This window comes from Solenopsis invicta, chromosome 6 (assembly GCF_016802725.1).
Source record: "Solenopsis invicta isolate M01_SB chromosome 6, UNIL_Sinv_3.0, whole genome shotgun sequence".
NCBI classification, from domain to species: domain Eukaryota; kingdom Metazoa; phylum Arthropoda; class Insecta; order Hymenoptera; family Formicidae; genus Solenopsis; species Solenopsis invicta.
In genome coordinates, this window is record NC_052669.1 from 15,167,572 (window position 1) to 15,185,092 (window position 17,521).

General features: G+C 37.8%; 1 protein-coding gene across 1 annotated transcript; it reads left to right on the forward strand.

Annotated features, from left to right (window-relative positions):
- The first annotated feature begins 3,167 nt into the window (after window positions 1-3,167).
- Window positions 3,168-10,189, forward strand: LOC113005636 (39S ribosomal protein L54, mitochondrial). Its single transcript, XM_039450532.1, has 2 exons — window positions 3,168-3,430; window positions 9,548-10,189. The coding sequence occupies exons 1-2, from the start codon at window positions 3,322-3,324 to the stop codon at window positions 9,850-9,852; spliced, it is 414 nt and encodes a 137-aa protein (XP_039306466.1). The 5' UTR covers window positions 3,168-3,321; the 3' UTR covers window positions 9,853-10,189.
- The last annotated feature ends 7,332 nt before the right edge of the window (window positions 10,190-17,521 follow it).

A 17,521-nucleotide genomic window follows, 5' to 3' on the forward strand; every position in this document is an offset into this window, starting at 1 on the left:
TGTAGTCACAAATACTTTTTTCTCTGCGTATAGTAGTACACGAAACCGTCACTAGATGGCTGTTATGGCGTTTTCTCGTAAGAAAGAAAACACGTAAATGGTATAAAAGGCGGAGCATTATAAGATTTTTTACCGATGTTCTATTAGAGTAGAATAATTTTTGTGATGAATTTCCTTGAAAATGAAATCAAGTGGAAGATGTTTTAATTTACTATATGATTAAAACTAACCTTTTTAAACTTCCAATATTTGGAACCATATAAACATAATAAATGTAACTATACATAAAAAGTAGAATATTATAATTCAGAATTACTATAATTTATAGATCGCACCAAAAACCACTATAAATTACAGTTGAATTATGGTAATTGCAATCATTCTCTTCTCTCAGTGTAAAACTATTATACATTTTATCTAGCAAGTATTTTACGTACATAATGCAGTAAAATCCAATCTTAATTTTTCAAAATTGGTCGATAATTTTCAGGTCACAATTAGTGCATAAATCACAAAATACACGTCATTACAACGTCGCTGTCACCAGAAATGGGGATGTTAGTTACGTCTCAGCGACGTCTCAATTACGTTTCGAACACCAGTTGAGACGTCGCTGAGACGTAACATGCGACGAGTTAGCACGTCACAGCGACGTGCTTGTTACGTTTGGTGCAGGCAGGGTTGCTTGACCTCCGTGATCGCTGCGAACTGATTCCTCATGATGACCTGTGAACACTTTATGCTGATATGTGTATATAACTGGTAGATCAGGTCAATATACATTATCAAAAAAATGAAATATGTATAATTAAAGCACAATATTTATATAAACAAATATAAAATTATAGTTTTTTTACTAATTTTGCAAATGCAGAATAGCATCTGGAATAACTTTTTGTTATTTGTTTAAATAAGATGCAATTAGAAAATATATATCAATATAATACAAAAATTAAATTAAATATAAAAAAATTTTTATTAAAAAAACAATTAAAAAATATTGTTTGTTTATTGGGCTGTAGATTGAGGTTACTTCATATATGGACCTACTTCATCTATTGATATAAATATTTATGTTTCTTAACAATACTATGATGCACACAGCACCACGAAATCGCATGCCTTTTTCTAGACGTCTTAGAGTCAACATTTGAAGGATGTCTGCAGACGTCTATACAAAGTCGATTTGCAGTCAACTTTGAAAGCCTGACTTGGATGAGTTGACTTACAGTCGATATATGGACGGTTGTATTTTTAGGAAATGTAGAGATTCAGCAGAAAATTTAGTAACGTCGCCCGACCTTAGTTTGCTAAATGCGGATGAATAATTATGGATGAGTTAAATTAATATATTATTATAAGCAAATATTTTGCTTTGGCTCTTTATTGCCACTACTTTATTAAAAAAATTATGATATTGCAATGTTTCTGGAATATTACTGGCATATGCCATGCGATGTTGCAGGCATATTGTTAATTTATGTTTCTGCAATGTCTCCGTAATATTGCATTGCAATCTGCAACATTGCAACGTTGCTGCAATGTTGCTGGAATTTTCTGTGCTGTATGGGATTTAAGCCGGAATATGAACTAATAATCACATCCATTTTGCGACACTGTCAATAAAAATGTTTTAAGTCTGTGCTAAAATCATGTAGTGGGGGTGTCCCCACTACATAATCTAATGTTGTGTTTATGTTGTGTTACGCATTTCATGTGCAAGGCTCTCAAGGCCGCAGCACAGACTTTTGTATAGCTGCATAACCCTATGCATAAGGAAGTTGATTGGTCCGTTCGCACATGCATAAAGAAATGGTCTAATCAATTTCTTTATGCATACGGTTATGCAGCTATGCAGAAGCCTATGTCGCGGCCTTTAAAGCCTGTTCTACAATAGCAGTAAACACAAGACCGTAAGGTTGTAACGTAAGAAATGAAAATTTTTCATTCGCTTACGAGCTCTTAAAACCATGCCTTACAACCTTACGGTCTTGTGTTTATGCTATTGTAGAACAGGCTTAAAGGGCCTCGCACATGAAATGCATAACATAACATAAGCACAACATAAGACCGATGGACCAATGAGCATCTAGCACAAAGTCACCATATTGATTTACATAAGATTCCCATTGGTCCAGAGGTCTTATGTTATGTTATGCATTTCATGTGCGAGGCCCTCGTACAGCCGTGAGCTTAAAGGTTGCAACACATTTTCTTCGATGGTTTTTGGAATGTAGACTTGTTCATCGAACGGCGAACATAATTGGATCTTACCTATGGATCCAACCAATTACGTTTGCCGATCGATAAGCAAGTCTACATTCCAAAAACCATCGAAGAAAATGTGTTGCAATCTTTTAGCTCACGACTTTACACCCAAGGACTTTGATTCTGTCCATGGGGAAATTTTCCAAACTGAGAAGTCACCACTTTCTACATACTTGCAGTTCATGATTAATAAAACGACTAGAGCTTATTGGTCGTTACGTTAATCATAAACTGTAAGTATTTAGAAAGATAGCGACTTCTCAGTTTGGAAAATTTCCCCATGGACAAAATCAAAGTACTTGGGTGTACATACATGAAATGCATAACAGAGCATAAGCGTAGCGTAAGGTCTCTGGACCAATGGGAATTTTATATAAATCAATATGGCAACTTTATGCTGGATGCTCATTGGTCCATCGGTCTTATGTTGTGCTTATGTTATGTTATGCATTTCATGTGCGAGGTCCTTAAAGCCTGTTCTACAATAGCATAAACACAAGACCGTAAGGTTGTAAGGCGTGGTTTTAAGAGCTCGTAAGCGAATGAAAAATTTTCATTTCTTACGTTACACCCTTATGCCTTGTGTTTACTGCTTTTGTAGAACAGGCTTAAGGGGAGTAACACAAGCACAACATAAGACCGATGGGCCAATGAGCATCCAGCATAAAGTGGCCATATTGATTTACATAACATTTTCATTGGTCCGTCAGTCTTATGTTATGCTTATGTTATGTTATGCATTTCATGTGCGAGGCCCTTTAGTCTGTGCCGTCTGGGGGCCTATTCTCGAAAAATATCACATACAAAAATACTAGGGAACTATATATTTGTAACGTTGTATGTATGTACATACATACTATGGCTGTGTTCCGTTTTTACTGGCAGTACTGAAAATTTATAGTTCACGTCACATATACTATACATTTTCAGTACTGGCAGTTAATATCGGAACACAGCCTATAGTATTTTCGTATATTTTCGCATCGGTAAAGTGGGTAAAATCTGGTTGACATCCAAAACATTGCTAGTAATTGGTTTCTGTATACATTGGTTATGTTACGCACAATGAGTCTCGCTTTTGTTTATCGCCTTTCTCATTTTCCAAGAAACTTTTTAATACCGACTCGATACACGATACATATGAAAGAATATGCTGGAGCAGGTAAGAGGATCTGAAAAGTTATCATCGGCCTATTTTATACCGAGCACTTAATACGCGTACTAACTCGTAACTTTCTATTAATTTATCTTACTGTCGACAATGCGTGTATACATAATACATATATTTAATTATCTTGATTCATATTGTACCAGCTTAGTATACCATTCTTTAAATTTATTGCTGTAATAGAGATAATTTAATAGAAAATTACTAGTTAGTACGTGTATCAAGTACTTGGTGTAACCTAGGCCATTGTACAAATGATGTAATAGTCTATAGCAAGTACTGTGATAGACCTAGTTTACACCGAACACTTGACACGCATACTCGGCTAGTTTACACCGAGCACTTGATACGCGTACTAACTAGTAATTTTCTATTAAATTATCTTAATTTTGGAAATAAATTTAAAAAATAGTATATTAAGTTGGTATGATATGAATCGAGATAATTAAATATATGTATTATGTATACACGCATTGTCAAAAGTAAAATAAATTAATAGAAAGTTACGAGTTAGTACGCGTATCAAGTGCTTGGTGTAAACTAGGCTACTAACAAGTAACTTTCTATTAAATTGTTTTAATTTCGACAACACGTGTAAATGTATATATGATATCTATATTTAATTAATTATCTTGATTCATATTGTACCAGCTTAATATACTATTCATTAAATTTATTACCGAAATTAAGATAATTGAATAGAAAGTTACTAAATATTACGCGTATCAAATATTCGGTGTAAATAAAGCCATACATGTACTAAGTACTATGGCCTAGTTTACACCAAGCACTTGACATGCGTACTAACTAGTAATTTTCTATTAAATTATCTTAGACTTATTTTCTATTCCTGCACTAGATTGTACTGGAACGTTCCTTTTTGCTTTTGCTAACTTTCAAACATTTATTTCATTTTAAGTGTACACTCATTCAGGGAGTTCAGGAACAAAACAAACGGCTTAATTTCGGCAATGTAAAGAATAGTATATTAAGTTGGTACAATATGAATCAAGATAATTAAATATATGTATCATGCATACACGCATTGTCAAAAGTAAGATAATTTAATAAAAAGTTACAAGTTAGTACGCGTATCAAGTGTAAAGTATAAACTAGATCTATATCAGTATCAAATTGCTGATATGTTTGTAAACGAGGATAGTAAGCGATTTGGTATGTTTGGTATAGTATTTAGGCTATGTTTCAAAATTCATTGTCAGAACTAAAAATCTGCAGATTACGTTACATGTACTATTGTAAGAACTCTGAAGTGAAAAGTTGTTTGATAAATAAACAGGAAACATTTAGAGAGCAATGGGGCATTTGGAATAACAGTGAGAGTGCTAACAAATGGAACAGAAGATTTCAGAATCCACAAGTTCAAATCCTACCCAGCCTATTTTTTCCTTGCTTATCAATGTCTTACAACTTACACTATAAATTCTCAGTGTTGGGAATGAATTTTGAAACTTAGTCTTAGTACACATATGGAAGTACTTGGTGTAAACTAGATAATTATAAGACCAATTTACAGTGTGCTTGAATCTTTGATATGCATATAGACATTTGAGTCTATATGCATATCAAAGATATGCATATATTAAACTTGCTAGTCTTATTAGGTTTTGCTATTAGGTTGAAGACAGAATTAAAAATTTTTAGATCTTAGAATTATTTAATAAAACAGGTAGAAGTTGTTCAAATGGTGAATCACTCTTTAAATTAATAATGGTGACTGATTATATCTTACAATATTAAATTGTAATTAATATTAAGAACATTAAGCTTTGCAACTGCAGATGCAAAATGAAATTACTCTAACTGTAAAAGTATTTAATTAAAAATTTTTAGATTTTAGAATTATCTAATAAAACAGAAATTGTACAAATGGTGAAACATACTTTAAATTAATAATGGTGACTGATTATATCTTACAACATTACAAGTTGTAATTAATATTAAGAACAATTGTAATTGATATTAAGAATAAGATTTGCAATTGCAGATGCAAGATGAAATTACTCTAACTATAAAAGTATTGTGCTTAGACTATTTTTCTTTTAGTTTTAAAGTATTCCTCTTAAAGCCATATATAAGAATAAAATCCTTTAATATTTAGAGGATTTAGCTAATACAAAGATTTTTTTAGGAGGGGGGTATATAAGCAACTTAGCATGTTGGTTACTGATATTCTTCTGTAATTTGAGCAATCTAATTTGTTTCTTTTTTTATATGTATATTGATATATGAATGTGCCGTCTTCTAATTTTTTGGTACTAAGACATTATTTAAATATTCATACACCAAGCAACTCTTTCATACAGTTCACTTGTTTCGCATTTAATTAATTTTACTGAAATTTCTTTTGGTACTGCAGCTTGTCTACTTTTGAGTTGCTGTACCTGCTCTAACCATTTCCTCATCGATGCCAATCAACTCACCTTGAATTGATATTTCTGTTGTATCTGTTTTATGTTCCCTGTCTTCTGTTAGTAACTTTTCATAGTTTATCCATTTTTCTGTTGTTATCAATTTTATGTTTGCGCTTCCTTTTTCAACTGTCCTTACTTTTTTTAAGAATTTCTATGTTTTTGATCACTTTCTTCCACCTAAATATATGTTTATTTTTTGGCACTTTTTATCTTACATTTCTTTTAACTCTTGTTGTTATTTGCCTTATTTTCCTCTTTATTTCTAACAAGGAAACTGTCACGGGTATCCGGCGCCGATTTGATTCTCCTTGAAATATGTTGTTAAACAAGAAAATCTAAGAGACACGTATTTTTTTATATCGGCGGAATCTCATATTTAGGGAGTAAAACGCCTTTTGAAAGAAAACGGTATTTCTCTTTCGAGGTAAAGAGTACTTTAAAGTTGTAAAAATTTGAAAAAAAAACTTTGGATGGTGGAGGTATTTTGTTAAACAAAACAAAAAAATTTTCTCTACAACTTTAAAGTACTCTTTAAACGTATAATTATTCTTAAAAAAATTTTTTTTGTCTCCTACTTTCGACGATATTCATCCCGAAAGAGAAACCGTTTTCTTTCAAAGAGTGTTTCATCCCCTAAACATGAGATTCCGCCAATATAAAAAATACAGGTCTCTTAGATTTTCGTGTTTAACAACATATTTCAAGGAGAATCAAATCGGCGCTGGACACCCGTGACAGTTACCTTGTAAATATTTCTTCCTGTCTTTCGTGTTCATCCATTCTTGATAAGTCATTTTTTTTACATATTCGATTTCATTACGCCAAAGTTTCCACCTACGGGTTTTATCCTATATTCCAAATGCTTGTTTGACAGCTGCTTTTATGCCATATTTATTGTAATCAATATAATGAAATAGGCTCATATGTACTCAACGCAAATTATAATAGTAATAAGGTCAAAAGCCGAGCAAATTGGGAATGTATGTATTATAACTATTCTTACATAGAACAAGTCCTCGAACAAGTCTTATGTTTTTATGAAACGTTTCGGCTATACTTAGCTTTTTTTAATTGTATAATAATAAATGATGACCGCGTTTTACATATCAATTAATACATCACATCAATTAATACATTTTAGTCAATTAATACAATAATTCGATCTGTTTCTAATTCGTAGTGATGAATCGATTTTTTGCAATCCGTCAGATAGAGGAACATGGCCGTTGTACTACGTCTTTAGATTATTCGTTTGGAAGCGAGAATGTATTCAAGAGGCATATATGAGAGTTTTACCACAAATGTTTTAAAGCGATTGATATCTATATTCATACACAGTGTATTCGTCTATATCGGTTTAACAAATTAACAGTCAAATCTGATAAGTAAATTACCTCGTTTAAATACTTCGTGAATGTGTTAAAATTTTGGTCTACTTGTTCTAATATACAACTTAACTGTGTGAGCTCTGGCGTAAGACTGATGTGCTCTCCAACACTAGGCTCGACGATATAATGTTAAAAATGGAAGTACCAAGTAAAGTAAATATTATGAGAAGGAGTTAAACGGACAGTTCTTTTAAGATATCAAAATAAGCGCCGTTAAACAATTTGGTCTTATTAAATTTATGCTGTTTTTTTTTTTTGTTGTTTTATATGTATTGTTTCAGAAATGAGTCTTTTGTAAAAAATTTTTTCGATGTCCAAAACTTGTGTATTTTTCTCTCAAACAAACATATGGTTTTTATTTACAATGTATATGGTTTTCATTTACAGCATTATAACAGCACCAAGTTTTTGTAGTTTAAAAATTTTTTATTTTAATAAAACTTTTTCATTTCTGTTTCTTCTTTAATTCTCCAAGATTAATTGTTATATATTCCATTGAAACTTTTTTAAATTAAGTACATCCACTTAAGTTAGAACAGAAAAATTTTTTAATAAATTTACATGGATAATATCACTTGAATTTTATTTAAAAAGAAATTAAAGATACCGCCACTTGGATTTTATTTAAAAAATAAAAATACTATAACTTGTATTTTACTTGTAAAAAGTAGTACCGCAGTTATTTTAAAGAATTTATTCATATACATATTCTGTTTATAATTGGCATAATTAAAGATTTCATACATTTTTGGGGAAAAATATATATAATTTTTTTTAATTATACTTTATAATTATCATAGAATTGATTCGTTATTTTATGAATTAGCAAGCTCGTGATAATGATTTCAGCATTGAAAACAAAACTTTATTGTTTTTATGATTATATAGGTAAAATAATTGTTAATATTATATTGTTTATCAAAATGTGATAATACTGAATATTTTATATACTATATATTTGAAACATTTTTTTTAGCTTTGATTGCATTTTTATTTTGTTTTAATTATTAAATGCATTATTCTATTTACTAAATGCAGAAAATTAAAAACGCAATCACAGCATTCTTAATGAACATATTTATTACATAGTCTGATTATCTATGTCTCGTAGAAAAAAATAATCGATTTAGAAATTTAAGCAATGTGACAAAATAATTATCATTCATACATTCGCAATTAACTTTTTAATAAATTTTGCTTTTTTTGTTGGTCGGGATCCAATAGCGCACGGTGCGATAGCCCACCAACCAATCATCTTGACTTATCTAATCCAACCAACGGAAAAACTCTAGACATCGGCCGCTGTGAGTGGAGGTGTGCTATCGGGATCCGCCCCTTTTTATTATGACAATTTTGTGATTCTTTTTACGTAAACATTTAATTTGGACGGGCGGATTCCGATAGCACACAAGACAGATAGCACACCACTCACAGCGGCCGATGAGTTTTTCCATTATTTGGGTTAGATAAGTCAAGATGATTGGTTGGTGGGTTATCACACCGTGCGCTATTGGATCCCGTCCCACTTGTTAATAAATTATTATAATGTGTAGAAATAGAGATTGATATTATCACCACGAAGAGTGTGATTCATATTACTAAGATAAAATTATTGGATTTATTAATATCTTAGTAATATAAAAAAAGAGTAAAAAGTTTTATAAAGGTAAATAAATTTACTCAAGTAAATTATCTCAGTATATGGTGTGATAGCATATTTACGAAAACGATGCATAATAAGAAAGTTAAGGCTTGCTCAGACCTTGATGGATATTTTATAATTATTGAAAGAGTAAAGTAGTACGTAAATTAAACTATAACCCAAAATAGTATTTTTCTGGCCGAATTTCACCAAAAACGTTTATTAATTTTAAAAAAAAATTGATATTTTATAGGATCATTATTAAGTTGACCTCTTTATTGGGTTGGACGGGATCCGATAGCGCACGGTGCGATAGCCTATTAACTAATCATCTTGACTTTAACCCAACCAATGGAAAAACTCTAGGCATCTGCCGCTGTGAATGGTGGTGTGTTATCGGGATCCGCCTATGTTGTTAATCATATTAAAACACATCGAAATAAAAAATTTACATATAACTTACACGTAACTTACAATGGGGTGCGCACGATTGGACATCACTTATAGCGGCTGATGCCTAGAGTTTTTTCTGTTGATTGGATTAGATAAGTCAAGATGATTGGTTGATGTCCAATCGTGCTGTGTCCAAAATGGTGTCAACTACTTACAATAAGCTAAATATTTAATGTAATAATATTTTTTTTTGTAGCGATTCGATCAGGAGTGAAGAAATCAAAGAAAACGTTAGTCGCTGTGGAAAAAAAAGTATTACCTGTTGAAACGAATGTTAACAAATTGTTGACTCATGTATGCGGTACAAATATCTATAAAGAGGGAGGAGAAGATATTGAGTTAAAGCCAGATTCCGAATATCCTAATTGGTTGTGGAACATTAGAACTGGTCCTCCGCCACCTTTGGAAGAGATGGATCCAAATACGAAACAGTATTGGAGAAGATTACGGTTGCTCGGACTAAGAAAAACTAAAAAAGAAAGAGCAACTAGAAAGTTTTAATTTACTCTTATAATAATATTTGCATAAAATCACACCTGTACACATGTAGCATCGCGTAGGCGTAGGTTTAACGTATTTGAAATTTTTGTAAAGTGTTAAAAATTATTTGTACTTTATAGATTTATATAAAAATTAATGAAAATAAAAAATAAAATAGATGAGATAGTACGCCGTCGTTATTCGTACTTATATATATATACTTATTTTGAGAAATAATATTTTCGACTAATCGTAAACATTATTACATTAAGCATTACTTATCACCATAGTGAGCAAAGACTAATTGTAAGAAATAAGATTTAAAATAATATATTTGAAAAATGATTAAAGCTACAAATGTTTTGGTAATTATTTAGTTTAGACTCCACTCTGATTTTGATAAATTTAGGCTTATCGACACGTTTTTGCACGAAACGAACGAATCTGGCAGAAAAAAGTCGCGCTGCCCCACGAATCGAAATATCGAATGTTAAATTGGACGACTATTGAGATTAAGGGCCTGCGCACAATATAGAAATATAAAGATATTAGAAATAAAAATTATAGGTTAAGTATTAATTTTCTCAATGAATATTAAATATAACGTACAATGGATACGAATAAAACGTAAGACAAATTGGCCGTACAAGATACAACATAACTTATTATTTATCTGTAGTATTTATTGAGGAAACTGATCTTAAAATTTTAATTCCTATTCTTAATATCTAATATTCTTTTATTGTGCACAGGCCCTAAGATATTTATCATACCGATGAAATGTAACGAACTGAGCATGCGCTGTAGTCACGTTAACACCATGATGTAAAAAGAAAGGTGAAACAAGTAACCAGGTGCGCAGTAAACCATACTCTAGACCAATCAGAACTAGATCCAAATTTTGAGATTTAATATGGCTACGGCTCCGATACTGGGACGGAGTGGGTATTTATACTTGTATTTATACGTGAATCGGAGATAATCGGTGAATCGGAGAAATTCAAAGCTACTTAAAAAAAAAGAAGAACGTGAAGATAAGGTTGAGACTTTGTACAGTTTGTGCCAGGTATGCCTGGGATCAGATTCTAGGGTCCACGTTTTGTTCTTAGTTGTTTTTACGTTTATGACTATTATAAGCGGATGCTGCGTTAGCGATCATGAATGTATCGTAATGTTAGTAAATTATGTTTTGACAGCCGGCCGATGTAATCTCAGTTTTGATTGGTGAAATCTCAGAAATATTCCAAAGCTTAATTAAAAAGAAGCGGATCAAAGCCTTTGATAATTATCGTTACAAACACTGTTGACTATCCTTACATTTATTAAAGAATACGGTAATGTCTCGCACCAAGTTTTATTATTACCTGTAATCGTCAGAAAAACAGCTCACAAAGTATATTTTCTTATTGTCAAATAATAACATTTTTTATTTTCAAAACTACAACTTATCTGATATATCAAAGGCTTCGATCCGTTTCTTTTCAATTAAGCTTTGGAATATTTGGGAGATTTCACCGATCAAAACTGAGGTTACATCGGCCGGCTGTCAAAACATAATTTACTAACACTACAATACATTCATGATCGTTGACGCAGCATTCGCTTATAATAGTCATAAACGTAAAAACAACTAAGAACAAAACATGGACCCTAGAATAGGACCCCAGGCATACCTGGCACAAACTGTACATTAATGAAAATTGTGATAATTGTTATTTCAAATTTTTTAAACTTGGATTAGAAAAAATTTGGAAAGTTATAAGAATGAGCTTATGTGTATGGCTAAATTGTTGTATTTTATGTTTATAACAACAGTGTTTATTGCAACAGTGATTTGTGTTAAAGATAATAAATTTCAAGTATTTTTACATTTTTATATTTATTTTTTTAAACAAAATCTACATTTTAAGTACGTGTGATTACATATGATTGTTTAGTATTTGAATTCCCCGGATATATTTAGATCCAAATTTTATTGACTCATCACATCGAGCTACGCCTTTTACCGCGCATCGAGCCGCCGACGATGCACGTTGTTTCACCTTGTTTTTTACATCATGATTAGTACATGCGGCGCAAAGGGGAGAGGGATGCAAGGATCTGTAAATATAATAGTTGTAAAGCGAGGTCCGCTACCTACGGTCAACCCCCTTGTATCTCGCGTGTGTGTGTGTGTGTGTGTGTGCGTGCGTGTGTGTATGCGCGCTTGTGCGTGCGTGCGAGCGTTATGATTGGTCAATTTCTTACAGATTCCGGCATAAGTTAGCGGTTACGGCTTGCATAAACCAACCTTAAATGTAGAGCAGTACATTCAATGAATTTAATTTTGTCCCTGAAGAAATTTTCTAAATTGAGAAGTCGCCACTTTCTACATCGTTTCATAGGCCTAGTTTACACCGAATACTTGATATACGAACTAACTAGTAATTTTTTATTAAATTATCTACTAGTAATTTATTAATTTCGACAATAAATTTAAAGAATACTATATTAAGCTGGTACAATATGAATCGAGGTAATTAAATATATGTATCATGTATACACGCATTCTAAAGTAAGATAATTTAATAAAAAGTTACGAGTTAGTACGCGTATCAAGTGCTCGGTGTAAACTAGGCCATTAATCATAAACTGCAAGTATGTAGAAAGTGTTGACTTCTCAGTTTAGAAAATTTCCCCATGGACAGAATCAAATTCCATGGGTGTATAGTCGTGAGCTAAAAGATTGCAACACATTTTCTTCGATTGTTTTTGAAATGTAGACTTGCTCATCAAACGGCGAACATAATTGATTCTTACCTGTGGATCCAACCAATTACGTTCACTGATCAATGAGCAAGTCTACATTCCAAAAACCATCGAAGAAAATGTGTTGCAACCTTTAAGCTCACGACTGTACATGGCCGGGCAATTCCACCGACTGTCCGTCGGCCAGCTGTACGATACTATTCTCGCGCCGAACTTTAAAGCCGCATGCTTCGGCGCGGCGGGCGGTGGCGAGATTAATGAACGACATCTCGGACCCGGTATCGAGAAGCGCCGTGACGTCCTGGGTCGCGTAAACGCACGGTTAGATGCAGCCGGGGTGTGAACTTTATTCTAATATATATACTATATCGGAGGACCGAGGGTTGGCCGAGGTGTCGCCGGTCCTGGCGTCGTTTCCCGCGGGCGGATGGCAGTCGCGGGTCAGCACGCCGTCTTTGCCGCACTGCGAGCAAAATTTGCGCGGCAACCGGCGGCATTCAAAACGTGTGTGTCCCCGCTTACATCACCAGCAGCACTCGCTCCGGTCGTACATTGCGGCGACGGTGGGGGTCTCGCGTTCCCGCGCTTGGTTGGAGGGAAGTGCTCGGCAGCGCTCCTGGACCCGCTCGATCTCGACGACGCGCTGGAACAGCTCGGTGGGGGTGCGGATGTCGGCTCGTTGCACGTGTAACTGGAATTCGGGACGCATATTGTCGTACAACTGGTCGACTTTATCGTCGGCAGAGGAGTTCTCCGCTCGTCGCATCAAGGATAGAATCGCTGTCGCGTACTTGGGGTATGGTTCGCCCGGCTTGTGAACGCGGTCGCGTATTTCGCGTAGTAGATGGCTTCGGTAGCGCGGTGGCAAGTAGGTCGCTTTGAAATCTCTGACGAAATCGCGCCATTCGTCCCACGCGTCCCGCGAGTTCCTGTACCACAGGAGTGCGTTCCTTCTTAATAATTCCGGTAATCCCAGCATGATCTGATGGTCCGTAAAGTCGTAGCCGACACGCAGTTCCTCGACCCGCTCCAGAAAACCCCACGGGTCCTTTCCGTCGAACTGCACCCCCCATTTCCGCATTTGGTTCATGATTTTTGCGGGGGTGGGTCCATCTGGAGATCCGCTAGAGTCAGTGGGGGTCGCGCGTTGTAAGGGGAGTCGTGGCGGTCGGAGGAGCGTCAGTGTTGGTGCGGTCGGCGCGTTGTTTTTTGTATACCTACATCTTTTTTTAAATAAAAGAAAGTCTTAACAACAGTTTTTTTACAGACTTTCAACTTAAAATACAAATTTCAGAATATTCCCGGACCAGTTACGAATTACCCCGAGCTTGGGGCTATTCTTAATTCTTGACATTGGTCGACATTTTTATATGTACTTTAAAGCAAGTACATTTGCATGTTCTATTTATATCGGCATTGTGAAGGGAAAGGTTCAACCTTTTAAACCGGCTCATGTTTTTTTTTTAATTAATATAGGACTCAGGAGACACAAAAGAAAAAAAGGTCTAACGATTTGCCCCGGTCTCCCCTATATATATATATATATATATATATATATATATATATATTGTCATGTACTTTTCCTGACGCCGGAGAGCAACGGCGAAATACGCGATCAAACAATGGAATGACTCGCGAAACACGCGCGGGAGCGACGAACTAACTGAGAAACACCAAATGCTCGCACCAAATTGCGAGATTGGGCGCCAGACGCGATGATACCGGTCGCGTCTCCGGGTTCACTTTTCCACTCTAAACACGGATTCACAACACGCGAGAATGCGTCATGCCGAAACGCGAAATCGTCGCTCGCACGCGGCCAGCTAGCTCCTCTAACCGGAAGAGGGGCGGGGTAGCGGAGACAGGGACGAAGCGGCTCTCTTACGGAAGACGACGGGTAGGCGAGAAACTAAATAACGTCAGGCCGATGTAACAGAGATCACATATATTGCAGATAATAGAAACAGCATACAATAAAATAAGAGAAAAAAAAAGAAAAGCGGTTAACGTACGAAAGAAAGACACAGCGATAAGGCGTTGACCAAAGGAATTAATAATCCAGACGCGGGAACTATTTCAACTCAGACCGTAATTACGCTACACGCGCCGATCACGACGACTGGTCCCGCGCGAAGCGCGGCAGCCAGTCACGCGCGCTCTGACCGGCGCGGGAAGAACACGAATGCAGAGCCTCCGCTAAGGCGAGCAACGCAATTCTGAGACGGAAGTGCGTACAGTAAAAGATTCGCGCCGACGACAACGCAGTCGCCGGAACCGCATTACAAAATTAATAGACCACGCACGATACACCAAGTCACCGATATCTCGGACGGCCGTAACACGACTCACGCACGTGCGCGAGGGCTTTGCGGCTTCCCGAGAAGCCGGTCGTTCGCGAGCTTTTACGGCGGGACGGCTCAAACACACGCGGCAGCCGACAGCTGGGTGCCTCGACGAGGTCTCGGGCTTGAGGTGGAGAGCCAGCCAAACACTAAGAAGCAAGGTGCGTTCAATCGCCACACGGCGGACGCAATCGCACACTAACCTAATGGCTCCACCTCAGAACGCGAGCCGGTCGACACCGACAGCTCGTGGCTTCACACAGCGGTTAGACGGGTCACCTCGACTTCCGCACGGTTCTTCCTCCGCTCCTCGATCCGCGGGGCTTGTCCAGGCCTGGCACCCTCGACGATAGCCGCTCCCGATATCTCCAGCCGATATCTCGCACGCTCGCTCACGCTTCGCACCGCAGGGATCGCCGGGTCGCACGCAAAAGCCGAGAGGATCGCGATCGATGAGCGCTACCCCTCCCACAGGGTGCGCGATATCCTTGCGCCTAGCAGCGCGGCCTATCAGCGGCCGCCCTTATCTAGCCGTGACGTCACGGCAGCGCAGTGTCGGGTCTCCGCAGGTGTCGTGCGGTCCCCGTTAGCATCCAACATCCTTGTCGTTCTCGTCGTCCTCGCGGACGACAACAGCAGCAGAATTTTTCCAGCGGCGACTCCTCGCCGCTACCCTCCTCGATGGACAGCCGGCATTCGACGGCCCTCGTCCTGGCCGTTCGTCCGCCCCAGCCTGTCCATCAGCTGTGACACTCGCGAGCCTCCTTTGCGTGGCGCTTATCTGTCGCCACGTCTAGTCTCGTCCTCCTCTCCGTCGGTGTTCTCCTGTGCGCCGGCCCTGGACGATCGCCCTCTCCCTTTCCTGTCGCGGTCCGTCTCCCTCGCCGCTGCTGGTCCTTCGGCGGCGTTTGTCGAGGTGCCCGCGGTTACATGTAATAAGCCGCGAATGAATAAATAAAATAACACGCAACGCAGTCCCGCCGGAGATTTCGCTCTCTCGTTGAGTGCCCGGCCCGGTCGTTCGCGCCTCCTCGCGCTACGCTTAGGCGGAGGACGAAGTGGCGAGGCAGATAAAACTGCCACGTCACAATACATATATATATAGATAGTAGCAATGGGTACCCGCGAGCGGCGAGCGGTGCTAAATCGTCGCTCTGAGCTGCTCGTTCCCTCGTTTTCTTATAAAAATGAAATTTTTTAATACAATATTTAAATATGGAAATGTATCTTTTTTCATTACTTCTTAAATTGCGCGTATCTGTCACGCGTTGTTCATGCATGTATGTGTGTATACGACGATCTAGCACCACTTGCCGCTCGCGAGTACCCATTGCTACTTTTCCCTCCTTGCCGCTCCGCTCGCAGGCCGCAGCTACTGCTGCTTTTCCCTCCTCACTGCACAGCACCGCGCCTACAGCCGCGGCTGCCTACGTCTCGGCGACCGGTGGGCGGTCCTTGCTCGCGGTGATACGCGCTTATTCGCAGACTTTATTAATTTTTTTTTTTTGTTAACTGTGGCAAATATTAGAAAATGGTAAAGGACTTTTCTGCTCAGTTTCACTTGATCTATCAATCCACGAAACCACGGGCGGTAGTTACCTGACACCCTGTATATATATATATATATATATATATATATATATATATACACGTATCGATGCGCTTCGACGCTAGATCGTACAATGGTATACCGGCGTGGTTTTGCGCGGGCGCATGCCGTGTTTTGTGACGCGGTAGGCGTGGTCTCACGGTACGATCCGCGGGCTAGCCGTCGTGTCGCGGTTCTCGCGGGCAGGTCGAATTCTCGCGCGATATGGCGGTCGCGACGGGATCGTCGCAGGTGGGCTAGACGCGCGGCATCCCAAGTAACTTAACCCGGGACCCCGAACACGGCGGTCGCGGTTTTGGTAGGTGTCGCGAGGCGAGGAGGGCAGCCTCCGGGTCGCCGGGGACCGGCTCGCTGACCAAGACTCTTGGTTCTCAGCAGGTCTCAGCCTTCGGAGGACTGTGTGCTCAGGAAGGATCGGCGTCGGAGGCGGAGTACCCTCTCGCCGAGGCCAAGCACTCTTCGACCGGGGTTCCGACTTCGGGAGCGGGATGTCACAGACGCAGCGAATCGTTGTCGGAAAGCTAGTCGGTGACGGAGTCGTTGTTTCTCGGCGTGACGGTCCTATTTATGACTTAGTTTACACCGAACACTTGACACGCATACTAACAAGTAACTTTCTATTAAATTATTTTAATTTCGACAATACGTGTAAATGTATACGTGATATCTATGTATATTTAATTAATTATCTTGATTCATATTGTACCAGCTTAATATACTATTCATTAAATTTATTACCAAAATTAAGATAATTGAATAGAAAGTTACTAAATATTACGCGTATCAAGCATTCGGTATAAACAAAGCCTATACCGGCGGGTCCCGATAGCGCACATCCCGATAGCACACAAACCACTCACAATGGCAGATGCCTATTGATTTTCCGTAGGTTGGGTTACAGGGTGTCCACTACCTGGAAAAACCTGTAAAGTCATGGAAAGTCATGGATTTCACATTATGCTTGGAATCCTGGATTTTCCTGGAAATTTGA

Excerpts from the sequence above, each read along its gene's own strand:
- LOC113005636 (XM_039450532.1), top strand. The coding sequence starts at position 3,322 with ATGTTACGCACAATGAGTCTCGCTTTTGTTTATCGCCTTTCTCATTTT. Across the intron at positions 3,431-9,547 it reads GAAAGAATATGCTGGAGCAG|CGATTCGATCAGGAGTGAAG; the intron begins GTAAGAGGATCT and ends TTTTTTTTGTAG.